The sequence below is a fragment of the Crotalus tigris genome, unplaced genomic scaffold, assembly GCF_016545835.1.
Source record: "Crotalus tigris isolate CLP2741 ecotype Arizona unplaced genomic scaffold, ASM1654583v1 scf7180000024434.2432810, whole genome shotgun sequence".
Taxonomy (NCBI): Eukaryota; Metazoa; Chordata; class Lepidosauria; order Squamata; family Viperidae; genus Crotalus; species Crotalus tigris.
In genome coordinates, this window is record NW_024100603.1 from 34,177 (window position 1) to 61,685 (window position 27,509).

Below are 27,509 nucleotides of genomic sequence, written 5' to 3' on the forward strand. Positions count from 1 at the left end.
ATGGGAGAGGAAAAATTTGAGACGGGAATTATTGTTTGGATTCCTGGTGAAGAGATGCAGAGTAAAATATCTAATTAATTGAAAAGGCTATTCAAGCGTAGAAAGAGTGTAGAAATCAGCTAATGATGCTCATGTTTCCAATCTATTACAACAGGTTCATTGGCAATAGCTGCACAAGCCCAGCCTGAATCTACTGATTCTTTGGAGTCTGAAGTAAAGGGATCCTGATTTGGTAATAAGGCAACTGGTAGGGTTACTACCAACAGAGAAATATAGCACCCTATGCCCAAAGTTATGGGAAGAGCTTTGAAAAATGGGAGATAAATGAAGAAGATGCAACATTGAAGTTTCTCCCTGCTGGCTCTTTGTTCTTAGGGGGACAGAGACAATTCTCCTCTGCATATCCCCTACCCATCCTTAACGGGAAACCGTGGAATGGAAAGAGTTGCTGAACAAAATGTAAGTGTTAGAAGTTCTCTCAGAATCTTCTGTTCTACTTTTTGTAGGAGATAGAAATTACTTTTTCCCAACCAAATTTCCTTGTTAGTTCCGGAAGATTTGTCCAATAAAATAATAGATGGAGATTGAGGGATATTTCTAATAGAGAAGATTATTATTGTACCTGGAAAGAATTTGTTTGGAAGATGGTGTTCCTTCTTAAAGACTCAAAAAATAATAGATGAAGAATAAACGGCTTTTCTAATATGGAAGGTTAAATTAAATCAATTTAGGGTTGAGCAAAGATGAAAATATTTGAGATACCTACATTTTCTCAAAATCAGTTTGCAAGAGATGAGTGGGAATAGCTGACCTGATATTGACATCTTTATTATCAATGTTTTTAGGAAGGAATAGGTGAAGTGATTGTAGATATCCTTTGCATGAAGAAAACAAATTTATTTAGAGAAAATTAGAATGCACAATTATAAAAAGATTATATGTATCTAAATATATCCAGGGCATATAATTCTATTGCTATTATTCTGAAAGTTTTTAATCCCAATTCTACTTCTTCATAATAAAACAAAGTATAAAATATTAGAGGAGCAAATAACATTTTCTTCCTAGTAATTACAATTCAGACATTTAAAAAATAAATTATTTGTGCTAACAACAAAAGTTACAGTTGTGGAAGTGAAATGCGATGTTAGGACCTTATATTTGCCTCAATATTAGAAATTATTTTTATTTGAATTATGAAAACTTTCAGATTCTTCTAGAATGGGATGAATTTGTGGTTCAGATTCTGTGTAGTTTGCGGGAAGTGGTGCAATTTGCAAGCCAACCCACCAAGAAATTTCTAATCCCAATCACAACAGGCTATACAAGCAGAATAGCGGGGATTAGTGTTGATGGTCTCCACCCCTCTCTTCAGTCCTATTGACATACCTTGATGCTAATTTAGACCTGTGCAGCCACTGGAAGGATGTTGCATACCTTCTTCTGAAAGACCTGTGTGTCTGTGTTGAGCAAGGGAGAGAGAGAAAAAGCAAGACAGAAATCTTAAAAACTGAATTGCCCACTTCAGTGATTTCCAAGCTGCTATTATGTTTCTAACCACGGTAATTGGCTTTACCATTTATTAATGGCTTATGCTAAAGAGACAAAAAGAGACAAAATTCAGGATTTTTTTTTTTTAGTTCTGGGCTCCATTGAGTACAAGACTGCTTGCTGACTTGGGGGATCAATTGATGTGCCGCCCTATATTTAAGAGCTTGCAGATGTTCTAAAGACTTATCTTGGGTAACCCATGAGGTGTGGAATGAATTCTTGTGTTCGGATATTTTGGTGAAAAGAATATGCTGCTGGTTGATGCATAAAAAGCAGTTTGTTAGCTCAGGTTCTTGGCATTCTCAGTGTAGATCTTAACAAAACAAAATCCAAAAAGTTAATACGTTTATGTCCTCAAAATGTGATGGAGGATTTATAAATTCTAGAAATATGCCTGAGTAGCTTAGCTTCCAAGAATATGAGAATTGTACTACAGTACATCTAAGCACAGCGTCTTAGGGATAAGTAGTTTAATGTGTGAACTGATTATATTTTATCAGAATTTCCAGATTAACAAATATTTTGATTTCTTTGAATTGATCTCTTAGATAGAAGGAGCCACAGTTTCTTCATAAATAGTTGTGAATATAATTTTTAACTTCTTTCCTGTGTATACATTACATAGCCAGTAAAATGGATGGTCAGTTCTGATCCATATAGTGCAGCGGTTCTCAACCTATGGGTCGCGACCCCATTTGGGGTCGAACAACCATTTTACGGGGGTCGCCAAACAACGCGATCCGCCATTTTTCCCCCTCAGGGGGCGCCGCCGCGCACGCGCGCCACACATGGGGGCGCCGCCGGGCACGCACGCCGCGCATGCGCAGCACGTCCATGTGACCGGGGGTCGCCGTATAAAAAGGTTGAGAACCACTGATATAGTGCTATATAATGTAGTCACTTTTTATTTTATTTTATTTTATTTTATATTTGTATTTTAGAGAGAAGGGCACTTGTATGCAAAGATCAGTAATATAGAACATATCTATAAAATTCCATCCAAATTATGTTTTGAGAAAGAACTGGTATAAAATGTTTTACTGATGATGTAAAATTCTATCAATAATAGCTAAAATAGATAAATCATGCAGCGATAAATGTTGGAAGTGCCACAAAAGAAAAGAAGAAAAGAAGAAAAATATTCTATTATAACGTGGTGGACATGTAACAACCCCCCCCCAAATATTGGAAAAATATTCACAGCACTACTCGGAGAATTTGAGGAATCAACGTTGAAATGAAACCACTTTTTAAAAAAGTAATTCATGAATGAGAGCCTGTTTGATATAGTGATTAAGGCATTAGACTAGAAGCCTGGATGCAGTGAGTTCTAGTGCTTCCACATCCACAAGATTGATAATTTTGGGTCAGTCACTTTTTGTCAGGCCTCGGAAGTTGGCAACTAGCATGTATTTATGATGGTTGCAGTGTCCTGGGGTTACGTGATCCCCTTTTGTAATTTTCTAACAGAGTCAATGGGGAAGCCAGTTTCACTTAGCAACAGTGTTACTAACTTCACAGTGTCAGTGATTCACTTAACAACTGTGTTAAGAAAGGTTGTAAAATGGGGCAAAACTCACTTAACTTTTTCACTAAGCAACAGAAATTTTGGGCTCAAGAGTAGTGGAGGACTACCTGTATTATTTTTAGGGATTTTTTTTTCTTTGTCTTCTTTTTTGACATTTATAAACAATAATATAGTGGAGATGTTGACATTAAAATTTATACTTTATATAATAAACATTTCAGTATACTCTGCATGAAATTTGTATTAATGTTACATTGAGTAATAATTGTGCAATCCCAGTCAAGATCTGTTCATTCATAAATACCTCTTTTGAAAATATATCTTTGTTTTAAATGTTATAAATACTATACAAATGTTTTTAATAAATAAAATATAAGGATTATAAGACTAAAAACAATAATTATAAAAGCATAGTTAATGCACTTCTTAAAAGTCAGAAATGCTATAGTTTTATATACAGTATCATCTATATGCTCTTTAATATTGTTAAATAAAGTTTTCTTAACTGGAAAAGGAACAAAGATAATTTTACTAATAGATTAGATTTAGAGAGTATAAATGAAGTGCAACATTGCATTTGATCTTTCCATTCCAAGCCTTCGCTGAATTCCTATGTAATTCTCCCCACCAGTACCAATATTGTTTTATTTTTTTATTTAGAAACTACCCATCTCTGAATGATGTACAAACAAAAAGGTTAAAGCATCAAAACTGAATATAAAACATTTAAAATAGAGGCAAGAATTGCCAAAATTCATTATTAAATATAAATTAAAAGGCAGGGGAGGTCCTTCAGGGTGCTCCTCTTTTAGCCCCAAGCAGCATGAAAGAGCCAGTTTTTTAGACAGTTTTGAAAGGCCAGGAGACTGGGGGTCCTTCTCACTTCTGGGGAAGAATGTCCCAAATGGAACCATGTTACAGATATTAGGATGATTCAGGTATGTGTTTGGCTGTCCAGTGTTATCAAAGCATCTTGAAATAGTTTGCTGACAGATGCTTCCCTTGTTTTAGGAAATGGATATCATATGATCATTATGGCACAGTTATGATTTTGCCTATATTAATGTTCTGCATATCAGAACTGGTATTAAAAGAACAGTTTCCCATATTCCTTATTCTAGTTCTCCCTAATCTGCTGCTCTCCAGTGATATTGGATTTCAATCCAATAAACTCAGCTAGCATGAGGGAATATACAAATTGTCCTACTTCAATGACTAGACATGGACTTCTTGAGATTTGTACTATTCTTTCTTTGTCTGTTGAACTGTCAGGCATGGAAACTCTGTGCATTGCAATTCACAAGTCTTTGGCATATTCATTTACTTATAGCACAAATATTTAATAGTGATACAAATCTAATATTCCTTGTTTTCTTCTTTAATAGTTCATTTGTGACTGGAACAGCATGCTGTGGACATAATTCACCTTTGAGAATCTGGGACTTAGGGAGGTAAGAATGGCATGAATAGGAACTAATGAAATCATTTAGTTCTTCTAAATAGAAGAAGAACTAGGAGCCCTAGTGGTGCAGTGATTAGAATGCAGTATTGCAAGCAAACTCTGCCCCAGCCTGCCTGGAGTTTGATCCTGATGGGCTCAAGGTTGGCTCAACCTTCCATCCATCCTAATATAAAATAGTAACCTTATCTATGCTTTGTGTCTTGTTTCCCTAGTTATTGGCAATGTAAATCTACAGGGTCTTCTTTTGTCTATTCTGCTTTTTGCTAAGAGTTGGCTTGTCTTCCCTTTTCTGTCAAATGATTAAATTATTAGGATACATTTCATAGCCAATAATCCATTTTATTGGCATTGTTGAACCTACATCAAGAAGTGACTTATGCCCCTAAATTTGTTCTTGCTATCATATTTGGTAACTTACTGTGGATTGTTTGCCATTTAAATATAAGGAATAAATACATGACATGTTTTCAGGGAATGATGTCTCATTCCTGAGACATAAGTACGATTCACAGAAAAACATTCTGTACACAGAAATCTTTTTGCAGAGCAGTATGCTTATAAAATTAATTGACTATAATACTGTGATACAGAATAATATCATGGTTTCTTTGCATTAAGAAGGCTTAATCTAAGTATTGCATTTAGACTATGGGAAGATGATGTTCAGTTTACTTCATATATCCAGTCTCCTTGCCCATGAACTTTTTCTGGGTTACTGCACATAGAAACAACTCTTAAAAGCAAATAGGGAGTGACTATGTCACCTTTTCTGCCTTTCCCAAGGAAGCTTCCACAGATAATAAAGCTATGTAGAAAACAGGATTACGGTAATGAACAGGCAGGATGGAGTTTGATCTTTCAATAAGGCAAAAGCCTGACTGACAGGCAAAGCTAAAGCCTGGGAGACTAGCCAATAAGATTCTTCTTACAGTGGGTGCAAATTCATGGATCCCTCCCTTTTCAGTTGTTGTAATGGAATGTAGTATACCAATGGGCAGCTCCTCTTGGGCCTCTCAAATGGGGAGGAGTGGACATTGCATAATTTAGATATAATCTATAGTTGGTCAGACATCCTCACATGAGGAATGATTACTGGTGAAAACGGGGCCTTTAGAGAAAAAGGATCAAATAGGTGTGTCTATAGCTCTCTATGCCATCCTTTTGTCTTTTTTTTTTATTTGTTACTACATTATTCTTTTTTAAACAAGGACTATTTTTATTTGGGGGTGTTTCTTTTTAGAGGACCGTTGATCTTATATTATAGAGAAAACTATGTCCATCTCTTTCTCTGTTGTTATGAGTAGCTTCAAGCATTCAGAATAATGCAACATTCACTACATTTTGCTTCTTACTCTAAAAAACATACACTGGTATGAGGTAACTGTAATTGTGTCTTTTTCTGCAATTTATTGTACAATATAAATAAAATAAAACTACATTCAAATTGACTTTTCAATCTCAAATGTTTTAGGAATATTCTCATTTTGGGACATTCCGATCATAATGCATTATTTGTGGTATAATTTAGAGCACTGAATATTATTTCTTTACAGTAGTCTTGGTCCTTGGTGATAGTGCTACCTCATTTTTCATCCTTGTTATTCAAAAAGAATGTGGATTTTTAGATTTTTTTAATCCCATCTTTATTACTTTATAAGTAATTCAAGGCAGCAACATACCTTCCTTCTCCTCCTCCTGTTTTCTCCACAAGAAGAACCCTGTGAGGCAGGTTGGGCTGAGAGAGTGACCAGCCCAGTCAGTTAATCAACATTCATGCTTAAGGCAGGACTAGAACTCACATTTATTTATTTATTTATTTATTTATGAGATTTATATACCGCTTTAAGTGCAAGCACTCTCTAAGCGGTGTACACCAGTAAGCAATCTCCTGGTTTCTAGGCCAGCACCTTAACCACTAACTATATCAAATTGGTTCAATTTGTCAGTATGCCATCAGATTTTTTTGTTTATTTTTCTCCTTTTTCTGTAACCCTCATATAATATCTTACTTGTTTCTCCTTGATATATGCCAGATACAGATCTATTTTTTACATTTTTATACCGCTCTCTCATTAGACACATTGTTATATTCCAAAATACCAGCAATATAAAATCCATTAATATCCTTCTCACAAAATCTGTATAAAATCCATTAATTCATAAAACTCAGTTGCCCCAAGTTAATAATTCAATCAAAAAAACAAATCAATGGATCATAAAATAAATCGATACAGAGCTCTCATTCAAAGCACAAAGACCAGTCTTAGATTATCATATTTTAGACATATTATAGAAAACCTAGTTCTCTGTAGAAGTCTATAATATTGGGAAAGATGGAAGAAAAAAGAGGAAGACCAGCAGCAAGGAGGATGGACTCAGTTACTATGGCACTATTGAACAGATCAGGTAAAGGATCAGATTGGATATTGGATTGTAAAATTAACCAAATTTGCAGAAATGGTGAAGCTGACAAGCTTGGTCAGAGAAAAAGTAATACTCTTCTCAAAGACTGAAAATCTTATATGGACTTTTTATTGAAAGAACAAGAAATTGAATTGATAATCTCAGGATTTGCAGATTAAGAAGAGGTTGGGGAAAAAGTTAAGAGGATATTCGATAGAGGGTAGAAGGCATAGTTGTGCTTTACTTTTTCTTATTTCTTTTTTTCTAGTTCTTATTTTATATTTTTGTTTTTATTTGTTCTGTATATTTTTACAACATTGAAAAAAATTAAATATAAAGGATCAGACTGGAGACAGATGTCCTGGAGAATATTTATCTGTGTGGTAGCTGAAAATCAGCACCAACTTAATGGCACATAATCATTGCTGATTACTAGATATCAAGTGTCTGTTTTAAATGTACAGTTTTCATGGCTTTACAAAATTTCAGTGTATTCTAGAATAAGGGTTACCACTGAGAAAACCAGCATTCCAGTATATAGATCTCTTATAAAGGCAGAATCTTGGGTCACTTTATCTGAATATTCATATAGTAAGGGCAAAATTATATAGCCAATGGTGGGATTCAGCCGGTTCAGTTTTTGTTGACTTCGTCGAACCAGCTGATGCCCTAGCCCTTTTTTGCAAGGCTCAGAACAGACTGCTGGAAGTGCATGGACACTACTTCCGGAAATCCATTCTGAGCTGGGGAGGCCTCCCTGGTTCAGAACAGACTTCCGGAAGTGGTGTCCACACAGAGAACCAGTTGTTCAGATATTTGAATCCCACCACTGCATATAGCATAAGGCAGACTCTTCAACTGTACCATATAAGTCATCTTCAAAGGTAGCTCCATTAAGAGTGCATGATAATAATCTAGTTACATGGTAATAAGGGTATAAGTTATCATGCTCATATTTTTCTAACTTAAAAGTTGGGCCACAATAGCAAAGGCTCCCCTGGCTGCAACTTTCATCTCCTATTTCAGCAAGAGCCACGAGCCACAAGGGAAGGACATCTGCTTTCAGGGGAGTAGAAATGGAGCAACCACCAGAAATAATCTTCCCAGAAGATTCAGATATTTATTGATAAATATCATTGTCATATTGCTAGGGCAGTGGTGGCGAACCTATGGCACGGGTGCCAGAGGCGGTACTCAGAGCCCTCTCTGTGGGCATGTGTGCCGTCGCCCCAGCCCCACCTCTCCCCACGGCCCCTCCTTACCAGCAGTCCCCCCCGGAGGAGAGTCACCCCCGAATGCAGCCCACGCGGAGCAATGCAGCCAAGGACATGGCAGCCGGGCAGCGGGGACAAGATTCTGCCCTCGCGCCCCATCGCACACAGTTGATGCTGTGGGGCACGGGTGGATGGTGTGGCCATCATGGCACTGCTGGGCTGCCTGGGCAATCTGCAGCAGGCCATGGAGACAGTGAGTGTCCCTGTGGATGGGTGGGATGGGGGCAGGGGATGGGGCCAGGTTTTGGGCACTCGATCTCTAAAAGGTTTACCATCACTGCTAGGGCTTAGTCTTATTTCTTTTTTCCCCATCTATTCCCTTACAACCATTAATATTTTCCAAGATTTCTACAATATTTCTAGTCCATCAGCAAACAAATGATACTTTATCCCAATTTACTTATAAAATCTGTTTAACAATCTTCCTCTAAATAGGAAGAGTTAAAACCTGTCCAGTTCAGTTGAAAGCCTCTTTAAAAAAAGGACCAACACCATCATTTTCAAGGTAGGTGGCATTGGGTCATCCCTTAGAGAAGCATTAATTACATCACAATTGCCTAAAAGGAGAGAGACAGCATGGGTCTAGTCACCAAGTGGCAATGCTCATACTGCAGAGCTTCTGTCCACTTTGTTAGTAGATTTCTTCTCTGTTCACTCAAAAGAATCCCAGGTAACAATGCAAGATACTGCCCCTCTTATCTTACATGATTCTATTCAAATGATATCGGGAACCCGAATAAATACAAGCAACTTTACTATCAGAGAAGCCTTCAAATATATTCACTTGGCCTGCAGAAACATTACCCTGTTTGTCCTTTCTTAAGAGTTTCTGAGTTACTTTGGGTGAGAATCTGAAGACTAAATAAGAGTGAAGAAATATGTTACTTTGACAGTTTGAACTTGGGCTTTGCAAATCCAAGGATCTCACAGTCAGGAACTGGGAAGAGTCTTCACAGGAGCAATATTGTTCAATACTCTTATCCTCTCCTCCTTTCAGAGGTTGACCAATGTGACATGGAGCAGCCTACCAGAAAGTCCCCAAGTCCTCTCAGAAAATCCTCAGACTCTATTGAGTGTCTGGAATAGACCATCCTAATTGCTTCATCCTTGCTGTCCTCATGTGCTCTGACCATTGGCAAAAATAAGACATTGTGATTTTTTATGTTCAGATTATATCATCCACATCAAGCATATATCCACCAATATGATTTGGGGGCAGAATGACTCAGAACAAGCTTCTGGTTGTCCTTGCCGCCCTGAATTTTGTAACATCAACTCAAATTCCTTGCTCAAAGTATGTATGTTTTAGTTCCTTAATACCAATAGTCTCAGGGATTTGAGCATCACTTGTGAAATGCTGCTATTGCACAATGGCCCAGCTGGTACACCAACCCAACGTTACCTAGATAGCCCAGGTTCACATACAGGCATTCACAACCATTAAAAGTTAGTGTTACTAATCACTGCTGAATCTCCTAATGATCACAACTATTGTGGTTTCTGCAGAAACTTTAGAAACAGAAAAACCTCAAAAAGACAAGCTGGAAGTGACCAAACGCACTATGAATCTGTGTGTTGCTAAATAAGTGTAAACACTTGAATATACGTGCTTTCTTCTTTAAATATCTGTGGCAGTAAAACTGGCTGCTAGTGAATGCTAAGCCAGGAGAAATGATCATCTGATCAAGGAGTCTTTTCTTCATACTGTGATACAGAGGTCCCCAACCCCCGGTCCGAGGACCAGCACCGGTCTGTGGCATGCCAGAAACCGGTCCGTGCAAACAAGCGAAGCCCCATCCCCAGGATGCAGGCAGCACGCAAACCACACCCCCTCCAGTCTGCAAAAAAACCCCTCTCCTGACGGAACTAGTCCCTGGTGCCCAAAAGGTTGGGGATCTCTGCTCTAATATATACTCTTGATACCATAGCTCAGTGTCATAGGGCTGTGCAATGCTTAAAGGAAGTATGCTTCAGAGCATGTGTGGTTGCATCTCTTCTTGGATTGCACAGGTGCCATTACAGGCTGAAGCATGATCCTGGGAAGAGATGTGCTTGGTTTAAGGAATAGTGAATGAGTGCTGTGATTGTGGCCATGCACAGTCCAAGTTTCCTTTTCCAGGTTTGAAATACTGCACATCCATCATATTTAAATATATTAAAAAATGATATATTTAAAAACATTTGTTCTCTTTCCCATTCCTATAAATACTCTTTTTTAAAAAGTAATTGTGACTGCTTTTTCTTTCCTTAAAAAAGGAACCATGTAATTTTTATGTTTCAGTTCTCAATTTCTTTAATGCACTGAAACTGGTTTCATGCTATCTCTGACACCTAATCAATATTGTTGCATTGCCCTACTTCTTAACCCTTTTTAGCATATTGAATTTTTTTTATTAAAAGTTTTAAAAATTTTTTACAATATGTAACTTAAAACCCTCCCACCCCTCCCTCCCTCCCCCACTTCCCAGAGCTGATAACGGGGTTACAAATAAATAATCATAATCTAACTAACATTACCCAACTCTACTAACAATCAAATCCATAACATACTTTAACTCCTTTTTCAAAACAAATATTAACAAATTAAAAATAAAAATAATAATACAGTTAAACCATAACACTAAAAATAGTATAAATTCAATCATATTAAGCTATTAACAATAACCTAAAATCTACTCATAAGCAAGATAATACTTTTCAGTCTCATATTTCTTTTGAATATAATCAATCCATCTTCTCCAGACCGAAATATATTTTTCTTGTGAATGGTCCTTCAGATAAGCGGAAATTTTCACCATTTCTGCTAAGTTAGACACCTTAACTATCCATTCTTCCATAGTAGGCAAAGAGTTTTTCTTCCAATTTTGCCCCACCAATAATCTTGCATCAAATTAATTTCTTTAACATCAAAATCAACCGTAATACCCAACAAAAATAATTGTGGAGTAAACTTTATCTTTCTCTTAAAAATTTTTTGAATATTCCACCAAATCTTAATCCAAAAAGCTTTTATATCTCTACAAGTCCACCAAATATGAAAATAAGTTGCATCTGAGCTTCCACATCTCAACATTTGGGCTGTAAATTAGGATACATGCGGGACAACTTTTGGGGGTCCAAATGCCATCTATAAAACATTTTATAAAAATTTTCTCTTAAATTTTGCGCTTGAGTAAATTTTACATTTCTAACCCAAATTGTCTCCTAGCATATTGAAATTTTGTATCCCTTTTATCTGTCCCTCTTTAACCTCTTTCGGTAATTAGTTTTTCTTATTAGCCGTGTAAAGTGGGCTGGCCTGCTACCTACTCTACTTTTTGAATCATTATGAGTAAGCACATGTGGTTGCTTTTGGCCTGTGGTTCCACCCCACCCCCAGGTAATAGCAGTGGAGAGAAAGATAAAGATTGCAGTTCTTTTTCCCAATGGAAGAAGAAGGAAAAAAGGAAATGGAATGAGGGAGAGCCTGTGTGAAGAGAAAGACATAAGTCTTTACCTTTCAGGCTCTTGGATTTGTTCTTTTTCATCTTTTTGGTGCTTTTTCTTCTTTCTTCAGATAGGGATATATTGAGGTAGCTGGTATGCTACATTTAGTTTAAATGCTTATATATGTATTTGTACATGTAGAAGTAGCCGTGACGTACAACTGATAGCAACCGTTTGAAGTTGCCACTGATCCCCCCCTCCCAAAGGTATTACAAACTGGTTCCAAAGTTCTGACAGCCACTGTCCTCTCCACATAGTGACATGACCACATTTTGGGCCCTCAGCAATCAGTCTGCATTTACAGCCATTTGCAATATCCCATGCTCACTTGATTGCAATTTACAGTATATTTGCTAAAGACCAATGTTTATTTCCGGTTTTCAGCAAAAACATTCCACAACAAACAATGGGTTTGCTTAATGACCATTTGCTTAACAGCCTTGAATTTGCTTAACAACCATGGTGATTTGCACATGGTTGTAAAATAGGGGTCGGTTATGTGGGTAAGTTGCTTTACAACTATCACAATTAGGACCTTAATGAGCAGGTACCATAACAGTTATAAGTTGACTACAGCCTACATATGCATATGAATTTGTGCAAACTTGCTTGCAGATGCATCAACACAGTGTGTCAAACTCGCAACGTCATGTGATGTGTCGTGATGTATCGTGACTGTTTTTCCATTGTCGGCAATAGGGTGGGCGTGGTTTCACGATGCATCCAACCTGCGGGCCGGCAGTTTGACACCCCTGATCTACATGCATGTTAGCTTTAGGGAATTCATACAATGAGATTGAGATTAAGGACGCTAGGCCAGAAACAGAACACTGTGAGTTTTAACGCTTTAGTTAACTGGATAATTTTGAAGCACTAACTTTATCCCAACTCTAGGAGGAAGGCAGAGGGAAACCATTTCCAAATATGCTGCCAAGAAAACTGCTTGGATTGGCAGTTATTAGGAGTCATGACTGATTTCTAGACACACCTGATCTGTACAGAGCCAGGTTTAAACATCTTCCAAATGTTTTAATAGGAAAGTTCAACATATCATATATAAAATCGAAACCTGAGTTGAATGTAAAAGCCATGAGGAATTGTTCTGCAGTTGATTTTTGTGTGTTATAGAAGCACAGCAAAGCTGCACATGCATAATTTGACATTCTCTTATAATGGTTTTTTGCATCTCCCCTTTGGAGAAATGGATAAGCTCCACACAAATTTGGAATTTGCATCTCAGTATTGATCAAGATAACCAAATTGCCTTTTATGTACAGTTTTGTAAAAAAAATAAATGCACCTCAATGAAATGTTTGACTCTCAATATGTTTCAACATACAGATATTTGATCATTATGATCAATATTGTTGATTGACTGACAAAGGTGATATAATAAATACGCACCATTTACACTTTGAAATCTATTGTGCAATTTAGATGAATATAAATTTCACATGTGGAAAAAATAAACCCCTACATTTATACTACCTCAAATACCTAAAATTAGAATCAGGTGCACCAGGAGCAGATTTCAGCCTCTGTTCCAAAGCAGCCCATTCTTGCTCACCCATCAGACCCTTGCAGCCAGTCAACTGAGCACAACAGCGAGAGTAAGAGGGAATTGGACTTCCTGCCAGCTTCTCTATTGACTTTGTTTGTGGGAAACTTGCAGGGAGCATGGGAAATCATTCCTGTTCTTTAATTGATCCATGGAACTGCCTACCATTTTCTTGGGAAGAGGGCAAATACAGGGAACCTCAGTTTGTGATGTAAATTCCACCCCACTCCCCATTCCGGCATATCCCTAAGGTCTGCCTCCCTTCAGGGTGGAAGAGGGCTGACCTATGGACTGGCAACATCTCCCAGCCAGCCTTATCTTGCCAACAGGCATCTGAGTCATTATCTCATTGTTTGCTTGCTGCCCACTCCTCTTAAAGGATTTCAAATTTCAGCCTTGGTTTCAAAGCAGCCCTTGGTTTCAAAGCAGCCAATCATTGCTTCCCTGTTTCTGCCAGTCAGTTGGGTGCAGGGGCTAGAGAGAAGCGGGAAGAGGGATGGGGATATGTCCCTCCCACCTTCCCTTGTGCCACTTATCCTATGGGTTTCTGGGAAATGTAGTTGGAAGATGGAGTAGCACTGAAGCAGTTATAACTTCCCAAATTTCATTCCCACAGGAGTCATGGATCCCAGCATTTTGTAAGTTAGTCCAGTTAGTTATTTTGATTCAATAATTGTTATCCTACACCCAGTGATGGCAAATTTTTTGGGCTCGGTGCATCAAAACGTAGGAAAATTCCTAACTTGACTATTACTAGTGTGTCTCTTTCATACACACATATACCCTAAACAAAAGAGAAACATTTGTACCTCACTCCCAATCCTTAAATGGAATTTCATTGATTTCAATGAAACATGTTTTCAAGTAAACATGTACTACCATCACAGCTTTAATGTGTTCTGGGGAGACTTGAACTTTCTTTTTTTTAGCTGCTCTTTGTAGCTTGGAGAATTCTTTTTCTGCACACTAGAACACCCTTGAGTTTCCCTTGAATTAATGACTTTTGACCTTCTCCATTCTTTTTTTGGCTCCCATTGCCTTGCCTACAGAGCATTTCTATAACACCCTAAATAAATTATCTTCCATTATATATGAGATGAGATTCTTTGATTCTGAGCAGATTCATGTTTATAAGGCATTTTTGCTATTTCTTTAGATGACAAGAGAATAAATCATAAACAGCATCTAAATATGGTACAGGAACATATTTTATTCCTGGGTTTAGCTCAATCCTGTACCTACCTACCTACCTACCTAATTCTTTCTTTCTTTCTTTCTTTCTTTCTTTCTTTCTTTCTTTCTTTCTTTCTTTCTTTCTTTCTTTCTTTCTTTCTTTCTTTCTTTCTTTCTTCTCTGAGACCCCCAAAGTGCTGACTGTTCAGAAAGAAGCTATACAGTGGCTTATTCTCACACAACTCCCTACCAATTCTCCATACTACATTCACCCCATTTCAGAGAATTCCCCCACCTTCAAGACATTCTTCACATTCTTTGCAGAGAAAAAGGGTTAAACGTCTGAATTTGGGGGTCACCATGTTATACAAATTGCAATCTAATAGTTTTTACAAGAACACACGTGTGCTTAAAAAAAGGACCTTGGGTAAGAAAGGCAAGGAGACAGACAGTTTGCTTTGTCCTTTCTCTCCTGAATGTTTCTTGCCATTGTCATATTGCCGTGTCTCTCTTCCCTCTTTGCTTCTGGGAGGGAGAGAATTGGTTTGATAGTTAAATTGGCCTGTAAAGCAGAAGGACTTAGTGCCATTTCTGTTTGTTTTCCCAAATAAAAGCCCCAGAGGGGTCTCTTTTGCATCATTTTGGCTTTATTTGAGGAAACTGCCTTTTTCCCATCGCTAGCTTGTCAATTTATCCTCTGAACTTAACCTTACGACAACCAGGACAACAAAAACGTCCAGGGTCTCAGAGCTAGGAAAGGTAAAGAAATTGTATCTCTTTATTGGATCCTTTAAAGTGTGTGTGGGCTAATTCAGAGTCACCAGAAGAAAAGAGGGCAAAAGCTTTCTCTGTCTCCATCAGTGCAGCTATCATTACGATCCTAGCCAAACTAAAGACATGTATGCCTCCAGCTGGCTAAAGGAAGCATTATAAATTAGGTATTGTCTGGAGTTAACTTTTTTCAGGAGAGGAGACTGCTTAGAAAACTATTGTTATTGTTGTGCCCCAGAGTGCTTTTTATGTTTATTCTTTTTATAAACAGTCTTGGAAACTTGTTAATGTATTAATAAACTTTTAGCTAGGAGTTCATCAAAGGAATAAATTGCTTTTCTTCTGATTGATTGTTTCTCATGAATGAATGTCTTGTACAGCCAAAAAGTTTATTAGAAATGCAAATTGCAAATAAAAGCAAACAAAAAAGACTTTTTCCCATTATTAACATGTGCCAGGAGAGATATCTGGTTTTAAAAAATGGCACATCATGGCCATATATAAAAATGGCAAAACATGGCCATATATAAAGTGTTTTATTTATTTATATAAACACAGACACACGCTCCTGGAACATGATAGATCCTGGCTCCTGTTCACTGTTGTATCTGATGGAGAAAATACAGTGTTTTCTATATTTCATGTACTTTAACTAAATGGTTCCTGCTCTCTTTAACTATATTTTCAATTTTTCTTTCTTCAATGAAAGAATAGGAATCATTACTAAAAAGTAAATGTCCGATTAAAAAAAAAGTCTATATTAAAAATATACATTATTTATATTAGTGCATATGAATGAACTATATGATTACATGACTGAAAATGGATGAATTATATGATTACATGATTGAGAATATTTAAGATGTGAATTTTGGGTATGACCACACAGAATTAGCTTGGTAGTGCTTTATCTTTTAGGAAACTTACAATTATTAAAAATAATTGTTGGAAAAGTGTTGCTGTCTTAGTGCTCATATAAGACAGGTTTTTGGTTCAAAACTTATTTTTGATTTTTGAAATGTTGTAAAAGAAATACATTGTTAATGTTGACTTATTTATATCAAAATTACTATTCTTAGGTATTCACACATTAATAGTGAATTTAAATCAAAACCATATCATTGGGTTAGTACATCCTGATAATAAAAATAAAGAACAGGACAAAAAAACACTTCTATATATTCAGAGAAGCACATTTGTTTTCCAATTGAAAGAATCAAAAGGGAGAAAATGCAGGTGATACTCCCAAAGCTTGGAAAGGAGAAAAGGATATTCTTTCATGTTTGCAAAATTGTAATATTTGCTCCTCAAGAATAAGTACACAAAAACTGTACAAGGTGTATAGACATCTCACAAATAACCCATTGCTATTTTACTTAACTAACCACTGTGGGCTATCTAGAGATGTGGAATTTAAAAGCAACTGTGTATTAAAATAGATTTTTGTCTGTGAAAATACATGTCTGTCTGTGATTGATCATTAAATACTATGGTATAAGATACTCTATTGATGTTTCAGAAAATGACTAGAGCTTACCTTTACAAAATGAAGTGTATTCAGCAGCAAAGATAAGAAATCCAGTAACAACTTACCAACTTATTTGATTCTGTTCTGGCTTATTAATCGTATGCGATTTATTTTTTTAGTTAGTGAAATTTGCTGTTTGAGCACCATTTCAAGAAGAATACTATTGTGGCAAATTAAAACAAACTGATTCCTCCTCCAGATGACTGTGTATTCAGCACTCCAGCTATTGAGCAGGCAACCTTTGACTTTGTTAAGATGATAACTATGCTACTTGAAAAGAACTTGGGTGGTAGTGATAGATACAAGAGCTTCTTATCAACTGAAAAAAGACATTATTAGTAGGAATTCCGATATTTCTGTAGTATTTATGAACAGAAAAAAATACTTTAAGTATTGATTTAAGATAATTTAAGAACTTTCTCTTCCATAAACTAGTCAGATGATATTCAACTAATATAGGATAAAATGGGATTATGATTTACCTCTCTGATCTATGGAACTGAAGGGGGTGATTGTTTCTGCCAGATGACCCACACAAGCAGTTATAAGTACTTATTTGAGTGGTTAAATCAATTTGTCAACTGGATCTTATTCCCAAGGTTTACTTTTGCTACAGAATACCATAATAGCTCAAAAGATAAATGAACAAGTGTCCAGAAACAATACTTTGAAGAGATAGATCAGTGGTTCTCAACCTGTGGGTCGGTACCCCATTTGGGGTCGAACGACCATTTCACGGGGGTCGCCAAACAACGCAGTCCGCCTTTTTTTTCCCCTTTTCCTTAGCTGTGCTACTCCCTTTTATTCTATTGGCTTTTGAAAGCCAATAGAATAGACTCTCTTGAATAGAGTCTAATTCTATTGGCTTTCAAAAGCCAATAGGAATTGTCCAGGCTGTCTCTGCCCTGCTGAGCCCGCCAAAAGTCCCATTCTGCAAACGGTGCTGCACCAGTTGAGTAGTCCTCGACTTACGACCGGTTGAGTTGTCCTCGACTTATGACCGGTTGGGGGTCGCGGCATTAAAAAGATGGAAGAAATGGCAAACTGCTTTCTGTCTTTCATCCATCCCACTATATCCAGAGCAATGATTTCTCCAGTTCTGTTGCTCTCTAATTCCCACTTTCTTGCAGATTTAATTTTGCAAAAAAATCTCTTGAGGCTGAATTCTACCTTGTAACCATGCATTCTGGTTTTATTTTTTTCTGTGGCTCTATTGCATATAACTATGATTTTGGTCTGCTTATTTTATCTCTCCCCTAGTACATTTTACATATGTTTGATGAAATATGCTCCATCTTAATAACAATTTATGATACAATAATCCTGTTATTAGGAAGATTATTGCATTTGCAGATATTATAGCTAACTTTTCTGAAATATTTTTATATATAAATGAGAGGTCTCAGGATTAACTCTTAAAGTTAAACTGTTCCATCTGCCATCAGCTTTAAATTTTATTCTTTTGTGGCCTGGAATATAGGTGAGGAGCATGCTGATGGGAAGCCAAGTCTGGGACAAAAGAGAAAATGGGCACTTGTAAATGCTGAATATCTCTTGCCAGGATAAAGCAAGTTCCTGTGGAATAGTTACAGTATAGGCCTCACAGTAATGGGATCTCATAAATGGAGATGTAGAACATACCAATGTTATGCTTCCATACTGAAATGCCATCTCTGTATCAGAGGCAAGGCCTCTATCATATCGGATGAACCTCAGTCAGCATCTGCCTGTCTTGTCTGAAAATGAAAAAGACTTTCTGAGGCTGTCAATCACAGGGTTTTAAAAATGCTGTTTTCCTTCCCCCGCTTCTTTTTCTTTGAAAGAAAAAAGAATAAACAGTAAAAATAGGGAGGTTATTAATGGAGGATAATGTCTGGAACTCTAACAAAATTTGGTGAATGAGAAGGGGCAGTTATTTATTCAGCACTATTATGAATCCTCTGCATCTTGCTTCTAATGTTGATTAGTGTAATATCAAAAATTGTGATGATAGTGATATTAATCCTAAATGTTAAAAGTGTTTAGCTATTTCTCTCATATTAGAATTAACCAGGCAAAACAAGAATTCAAAATCCGTATCCTATATAATACAATTTACAGAAGCAGCCCACATTTCTGCATTTGTGGATCGTCTATTATACCAATTCTTGCTTTTAAACCTTTTGGTAACTTAAACTAAAAAAACCCCCCTATTTTATTCTATTTTCTATTTTATTTTTTCTTTATATCCGTTCTGTTGAATACTGAAAAAGTAAAGAGTGATATTCTTTAAGCATATCCAGCTGAGGAACAGTGCCAATTGAAATTAAAGAGAAATTAAAGGATCCCTGTTGCCCTCCTGAGATGAACTATAGTTCTCATCATCCCTAACTATAGGTGCAATTGGCTAAGGCTAATGGGCTTAGGAATCCAACAGAGGGTCACATGTTCCTCATACTAGACAAAGGGGCATCTGTCTGCTTTATGAGCAATCATGTGCATGGCATTTTAGACTTTTTTTTTTTTTTTACAAAGTGAAATTTTTCCAGATTTTGCAGCTAAAATCTGGAGAACATATCTGATAACTTTCACTACCACATTTCCCATCTGATTGATTCACTTGGGTTTATTTAAACAGATAGAAAAATGTTTTCAGTTCATCAAGATGCTTTTCCCCTATAGGTAAAGAAGCATCCCTATTAGTTGTTCCCCATTTTAAGGGAATACAGGAAAGCAAGGCTCAGCATTTCTAGCACTAGGCAGAGGAAGGAATCCAGGCTGCACTAACATGGATGGCTCTGTGAGGCTGTATACCTGGCCATGATTACTAGGCATGGTGCCTAGTATCAAGCCTATCAAACCTCAGTTTTACAGTTTCTAACCGATTTGTAAAAATTTCTTCTTCGGGTCCGCTTTTTTTTCTAAGATGATGGAATTCTACTTACTTCCTTTTTGAACTATAGATGTCATTACTTCTTGACATAGGTTTGTAAAGCAAACTGGCTATACTTCTTCCCTCCAAGAGTTAATATCTTAACAGCTTGTCCAGCAATTCCTGCCTTGAGAAATACAAAGTAATAACACAGCACCCCTGGATTCAGGTTTCAGAATGGGGGAAAGAGATGAGGATTAATTCCTATACTTGATGTTAAAGCTTGTCCGAGAGGTTTGCTTTGGGGGGAGCATTGCTAGGGCCGACTGGTCTTGCTAAATGGTTGCTAAGGCCCTGGCATTGAGGTCCAATGGAGTGGCCCATAGTCACGGTCACGGAGGGAATTACACAGCCACAAAGAAATTGTTATTCTCTGTAATCTGCTCTTTGGAGAGTGACTGGGGGAGATGGACTGGTCCCAGCATGTTGTCGGTACTGTGATCACAGAAGCGTGTTGGCTCTAGTGAACGGGTAGGGTCACCTTCTGATCTGGGGGATACCAGTGCTGCTGGTACTAATCTGCTTTCTCAGCAGTTTTGCTTCTCTGACACAACGGTGTTTACTTGTTTGAACATCTCCTGGGACTCTATTTCACCTATTGTGTGGTCTTTATCCCCACCCCCCACCCCCATGGAGCTTTAGCCCAGATTACAGATGGAATTAGGCCTCTGGCTCGGGTGCCCCAGAAAGACTGATATGGGATCAAGGAGCAGAAAGTAACAAAATAACTAGGGGTGGGGGGGAGTAGTTGCTTTAGGGAGTGGAGGCTGTATTGTCCCATGAACCGAGAGCCAGTGCGCTAGTCTGAAAAGGCGTTCAGTGCTTTGTGTCCAGTTCTGATTAGACTGTTAGGGAGGAGGAGGAGAAGGGCTGGGAACATGGGAGTCTTTAGTGGCTGAATGAGCTTCATTGGATGCCGTTGTCTGAATGTTAGTGAGAATTGTGGCAGCCTGGCTTTCTCTTGTAAAGGAGATTTGGGGAGGGGGAGGACAGATGGGACATGTTGGTTCTCAATTAGGAATATGCATTAATTAATCAGAGAACCTTGTGCCAGACAGACCTTTTAAGGACCTTACTCAGCTGTCCTTCTGTTATTTTGTTTTGCATATTCTTTTGGTCTACCTTAACTTTTTATAGTGTTGCATTCTTGATTTGTCCCGGGGCATGTAAAACCTAAAATGTATCCTATGTATGACTTTTCCAGATTAAAATAATAATAATAATCCCATGTTCTAGGGAAGAACACTAGCTAAAGGACTGGCAATTGTGACGTGATTACATGTATTATGATCGGTGGCAATAATAAAATTAAGATTAAACATTTTAAATACATCCTCAGGTTCTGCAATTAACACTATGCTTTTTTTTAATTGTACAAGTAATCCTTGAGTTACAACCATTTGTTCAGTGACCACTTGAAGTTACAGCGTTGCTGAACGAAGGAACGTATGACTAGTCCCCAGAGTCCTGGCTATTGCTGTGCCCTTGTGGTCACATGAACAAAATTTGGGCACTTGGCAATCAGTTCGCTCTTGCATCCCGTGGTTGAGTCACTGCCATTTGTGACATTCTCTGCCAGCTTCCAGCAAGAAAAGTCAATGGGAAAGCCAGCAGAGAAGTCCACAAGCCAACTGGGTAAGACTTCCCTGCCTCCTAGCCTTTCTTTGCTTGCACATACACACCTTTGCTCACCTGCACAAATCAACCAGCATTCTTGTTCCCCGGACTTCTCTATACTAACGTTCTCCTTAGGCCTTTCTTAGCTCTCATGCATCCTCCACCTTCCTTCCCAGGCCTGCCTAAACCTGTGCCCCCTTCCCTAATCTCCCTGTGCTTGCACCACACAACAGCATCTCCTCCCTCAACTCACATGTGGCCTGTGCCAGGCCTCCCTGGGCCTCCCCATCTACCTGTGGCACTCCTGCATTCTTTACCTGGGACTCCTGCTGCTTCCCACTTAGTGACTCACACAGAACAACCAGGACCTACATTTTACATTGCATTGTTTAGCAATGCCAATCCTGGTCCCAATTGCTATTAACTCAAGGACTACCTGTAACACTGTGGGGAAAAAAGCTCTAAAAAATTCTGCAAACTTGAGCAGTGATTGTGAAATTGGTTATTTGTGCCAAAATAGCCTTTCAGTGAATTATTTTTAATCCTCAATGATCTTTTCCATTATATACCGCGGGAGGACAATGGAAGGGAATTAATATTATTGGTGACTTTGTTCCTTCCAATTTCAGCTGCATTATTTCCTGCAACCATTCTAAAATCAATACTCATGCAGGATTATAAGCGAGAGAAGGTTGTTTAGATCCTTCAAATTCAAGTATTGTAAGGGTCTGCATAGTTTCCTTAGGAATGTCCAATTTGAGGAATTGGGAGGAAAAAAACCCCAAATACTGTCATTTCTGTTGTCCATATTATATGTAAAAAGTAGGCTGAAGAAAAAGGTGGGGTTTTTTTGAGAATATAGGATATTTAGAGTGAACAGACTATATATCTGTCTTTGAGCAGAATACATATATTTAAAAAATGCATGGGAAGGAGAAAAGTTTGAAGAAAGTAGACCTTCAAAATAAGATTTCTTTTCAGTTTTAAACTCTTAGTATATAGATTATCGTTGGCTTCCAGTTATAATATATAGTAATTCGATTTGTGTTGGTATTGATAGATAAAAGGGGACAGTTGCTTGCATTTATGCCTTGTTCTTAGGACTATTAACAGAAAAATAAAAATAGATAGAGGTCTTGGAGAATCTAGATATCTTCAGCATGTGTGAGATTTTATATAGCAAATAAATATTCCTTCAATCTACCAGGGAATTTTTTAAAATGAGCCATTATTTGTTGAAAATTATTATTCTTAGTAAGTACTATTCATTCACTGGATAAATGTTCTCCCTGATCCAGAGGCAGCATATTGTCATGGATAGATAGTTCCAGAGAACTTGGAACATAATATAAATATCCAAAAGAATTGCACTTCTCACATGTGGACTATCAGTTACAATAAATAATACTTTCCCTTAATTCTCTGTCTACTGTATTTTCTAAATTTAATAAATCAGTATAGCTGTATAAATAGTACTTGTGCTTGCTCTTCATAAAAGATGCTTAAAGCCTGAATAGTGCTAGAAACAGAACTGAGTAATGGCTTTTATAATTTTAAACTGAAAGTGGCTAATACTTGTTTAATCTGATACACTTTTGTACAACTAATGATTGATATTTTTTTCCTAATCTGCACTTATTTGGCCTTACTCCACTTCTTTATTGTTACTGAAAATCTATGTGAAGATAAAAACTCGGGTAATACCCATGATACATAGTTAGTAAGCACTGGAGTTTAATTTTTGTTTCTCTCCTCAGTGGGCAGCTGATCACCTGTCTTGGAACAGATTTCCACAGAGGAGCTGGAGTCTTGGATGTTTTCTATGAAACACCTTCAACTTTGCTCTCTTGTGGATATGATACCTACATAAGATACTGGGATTTAAGAACAAGCACAAAGTTAGTTTGGAATCTTGCTTTAAAATTTTTTTGGGGGGGAAATACTTATTTGATAGCTGTTTCAAGATGACTTGTTAACAATCCACACTAGTCACAAATTTGTTACCTTCAAGACAAAATAGACTTCTGGTAACTGCCTGGTCAAGCCCCTGCAGTTTTCTAGGTGATATTTTCAAAAGTGTTTTCCCATTGCCCCCTTCCTAGGGATAAGTTACCCAACTGCTTTGTGATTAAGGTGAGACTAGAATTCAGTTCCCTGTTTCTAGCCTGATGCCTTAACCACTGCAAACTGGCCCTTGTCACAAGAACTGACAAATAGTATTTAGTGAAAAATATTCTAACATTATCTCACAGTATTTTGTTTACCATCGACTTCCCAGGGAATGTGTGAAGAAATGGGAAGAACCACATGACAGTGCCCTATATTGCATTAGAAGCAATGGAAGTCATATGATTGCAAGTGGCTCCTCTTATTATGGAGTGGTACGTCTTTGGGACAAACGACAAACGAGATGCTTGCAGGTGAGGCATCATCACAATGTTCCCAAAAGTTGATTATAAAGAGAACTATATTTAAATTGCCTTACAGTGACTAAGTGGGATAATGTGTTCTTTTGCTTATTCCTAATGCTTTTCAAATAAACATGATAGAATGGTAGATTTGGGGAGAGAAGATGTGGCATGAATAATGAAACTCATGTATGTGGCATTGGGATAATAACAAGTAGACTTGACTTGCAGTGGCAACTGGGATTGGAATTTCCATTGCTAAAAAATAGAGTCATAAACTTCAATTCCATTGATTAGCAATGGCAATCCCTGCAGTGTCAGCTGTCATTAACTGAATCCCATGGTCGTTAAGTGAGGAAACTTCCTGCCGGCTTCCCACAATCAAGGCAGTGATGAAGTTGGCAAGGAGTTGGAAGCTAGAGGTGGCTCGCAAGCAGGCTGTCAGGCAGGCGAGTCTTGGCAAGGACGCACAATGGTGTGAGGGGTGTAGCAAGGCTTGAGTGGAGAGTATGTGAGGGTCTGAAGAAGGTGAGGGTGCAAGGGAGGCATGGTAAGGCCTAGGGAGACTTCACGGGGGGGGGTCTGGGAAGGGTCTGCAGGGATGCTTGAGGCTGCAAGGGAGGTGTGTTAGAGCTTAGGGAAGGAGTGCAGCACAAGCCCAAAAGGACTGAGTACATGGGTGGGAGAGACTTACTCCAACATCTTGCAACCTTCCATGCCAGCTTCCTCACTAACTTTCTAGAGAAGCCAGCAGAAAAGATTGCAAATAGTGTTTCTGTGATTGCAGGTGCTGCAGCCAGTCCTGTGAGCCAGTTGCCAAGTGCCCAAATCAAGATCAAATGACTGTGGGGGTGCTAGGATGCCCAAAACTCTGAGAACCAGTCATAGCCACAACTGTTCAGCACCATCATAACTTTGAACAGTTGCTGAACTAATAGTATCAGGCCAAAGACTGCCTATGAACAGTGTATTCTTATTCAGTGTAGCTCCAGAAATAATTACTGAAGATAGTTATAGTTATGATTGCTGTATATATATATTGCCTTAGCCCAGTTCTAATACTTCTTTGCAGTACAGTAGAAAAGAATTACAAATTTACAATAGATGCAGGTTTACAAAATTGAATTGTGAAGATGCTACATGATTGTCATTTTGTCACTTTGTTAAAATTTTAATTTTAAAATAACTTATCTAGAAGTATTTTTCTTACTACTTTGCAGAGTTTCTCCTTGTCATCCCCTATCAGCAGTCCTGTATACTGTCTACGTTTCAGCACCACTCATCTCTATGCAACACTGGCATCAGCACTATATGTCCTTGATTTCACTACCTCCTGACATGATATGCTCGGACTTCAGACTCAGGGAGCACAAAAAATAATAATAATAACATCTTTAAGACAATAAAACAGCAGTTGGTAAAGAACATCCCATTTCTGCCTTCTGGTGTTAGTAAAATCTAATGTATCTTTCCAACCCAATATTTTGTACACTTTTGATTTTGGTTACTTTTCTTATGCCTAGAAGTTCAGTAACTCTTAGTGTGTGCATATTCTTTGGTACCAGCATAGTTTGGGCTTCTGAATATTGCATGTTCATATATTTCATTGTGGTAATTTAATTAAAGAGGAAGGAACTGTATCTGGACAGTGAAGTAGAAGAAAATATTTTATTTCTGCTTTACTGACATCCAGTTTTTTTCATGAATAAATATTGGGCCATAAGATTGGAAACTTGGTTGACTCTCTGTAAATTAAATCAAGTATAAATATTATTGTTTGGCACCATATAAGAACTGCTTTATTGGATCAATGCTGACAGGCCTGGTATTGAGTAAATTATTAAAGTAGCACACAAAATGTATCTTTGATTGCAAAAAGTAACTGAATAGTCACATTTGACTTTTATTCAGTACCATGATTTACTTAACTTATCTAAGATGTACACAGCAAGCTGAGAATAAATATTCCTGAAAAATTACCACAATTGTGAAGATAAAGGAGGATTTTTTTTAATACTTGAAAAAACATCTGCATAATTCTGAGAGAAGATGCAAAAACATGGGGTGGTATTCTGGCCACTCTCATCAAACATCTGTATTTATAAATGAAATACCCTGAATACTAATACTCTAAAGACAGTGTTCTCTAAACACTAGAGTGTTTCTGAACAATGCACTCCCCTTCTTGTACATATGAGTTTAAATAAGATACCGTTTAAGGTAGGAATATCATCAAATAAGAAATTATTAGGGGACTCAAAAGTTTGCAGACATTAAAAATAAGAAACCAGTATGAAAATATGGGAATAGAATAGGTATTGGCTGGCCAAAACAGCCAACAGGAATGCCTCACATTACTTTTTATTCTAATTGCAATGATTAAATTGTTAAACAATTTAATACAATGTAAGACAGAAATATGTTCTTTTTGTAGAATTGAGTGAAAAAGCAGTGTCTGAAACACATTCATTTCATTAATGTCTGATATATAAATCGGTGTAATTGAGGCAAAAGGGAAATAGTTTTTAGTAGAATGAGAGATGAACAAACTGGATTATAAACTCTGAATATTCTTCCATACATGAGGGATTGGGAAACAAGGACAATATCATGAAAATCTATTTTAAAACAAAATAGTTGGATATGGTCATCACTGTCTATGATTCAAATTCTGATATGCTGTAACAGATAAACTTAGTAGGGCCTCAGTATCAGTAATAAAAATGTAAGACAAGCCACATACCATGGTATAAAAAGGGGTTATGTAATTGTGCAAACAGACCTTAAAAGCAGATATTAGGAGGTGGTACTGAGATTTAACTTAGGGATTTCCATGTATGGCAGTGCTGACAGTGACAGAAATGGAACAGAACTATTATTCTTGATCTCCCAGTCTTACTACAACAGGGAGGATAGCGGTACCATACTGGAAGGAAACTACTTTGATAGGACTAGATTTGAAACTTCCAGGAAGGCCCTTCTCCATTAAGTGGCCAGATTGAAGGGCTTTGATGAACTGTCAGAAGGTGGGGATTTTAGTCTCTGATTATTTACCCAAAGCAGCCATTGTGGTACCTAAGAATGGCCAGCTGATAGAGAGCAGAATGTGATGCATTCAGATTGCTGGCAGTTGGGCAAGGAGTCTTGGCATCACACCTAATAGTAATGCAGTTTTGCTAGGCCTAAGATGGTGAGTGTAGTTTCCTGGGGGACTCCTATGCTAGCAATGTTTTGGTGATATGCTGCTGCTGTTGTGTATGTGTGATTTGTTCTCCAGTAACTAGAACGGGCAGTCCCTCAGGTGAGAGCCAAGAGAAATGAAGAAATACTGATTCCCAGTAAGGGGAAGGATCAGAGAGATAAGGAGGTAGTATCTAGCATAGTGGAAGAAAGTCTGTGTACTACGTTTATCTCCCCTCTTATTGGTATACTAGATTATAGATAGTCCTCATTTAGCAACCACAACTGGAATCAGCAATCTTGTTTTAAAGAAAGTGGTCACTAATTTTAAGTGATCTAAGTGATTAGGGATTTGGCCTAGTGGTTTGCCAGGCTGCTGATTCCATGGATAAATTTGTTAACAGGTGAAGTTTAAGTTTGGGAGTTGGATTCATACCAGATCTTACATGAGGTGAGCAATCTGTGTGGAATCGGAGTGTAACTGCTATATTGTGGCAATTCTGTGCCAAGGGTAATATGGCAGATACCAAGCTGACCATTTCATGATAACATGGGCTTGTCCTCATATTGCACCTAGTTTTTGCTTCAGACCACTTTAGATCTGGATATGGACAGTATTATTACTCCTTTGTCATGATTAGATACTTCCTGGTCTAGCA

The 27,509-nt window shown here is 37.6% G+C and overlaps 1 protein-coding gene across 1 annotated transcript; it reads left to right on the plus strand.

The window, feature by feature from the left end:
- Nucleotides 1–25,646, plus strand: LOC120302586 (F-box/WD repeat-containing protein 4-like). Its single transcript, XM_039331217.1, has 8 exons — nucleotides 1–61; nucleotides 155–213; nucleotides 376–459; nucleotides 1,211–1,269; nucleotides 4,465–4,530; nucleotides 23,020–23,160; nucleotides 23,541–23,682; nucleotides 24,891–25,646. The coding sequence occupies exons 1-8, from the start codon at nucleotides 1–3 to the stop codon at nucleotides 25,005–25,007; spliced, it is 729 nt and encodes a 242-aa protein (XP_039187151.1). The 3' UTR covers nucleotides 25,008–25,646.
- Nucleotides 25,647–27,509: the final 1,863 nt, after the last annotated feature.

What these genes read in the sequence shown, in the direction of transcription:
- LOC120302586 (XM_039331217.1), top strand. Translation starts at nt 1, where the DNA reads ATGGGAGAGGAAAAATTTGAGACGGGAATTATTGTTTGGATTCCTGGT. An exon ending in CTGATTCTTTGGAGTCTGAA is followed by an intron (nt 214 to 375) that starts GTAAAGGGATCC and finishes CTTTGTTCTTAG; the next exon opens with GGGGACAGAGACAATTCTCC. An exon ending in AAAGAGTTGCTGAACAAAAT is followed by an intron (nt 460 to 1,210) that starts GTAAGTGTTAGA and finishes GAAAACTTTCAG; the next exon opens with ATTCTTCTAGAATGGGATGA.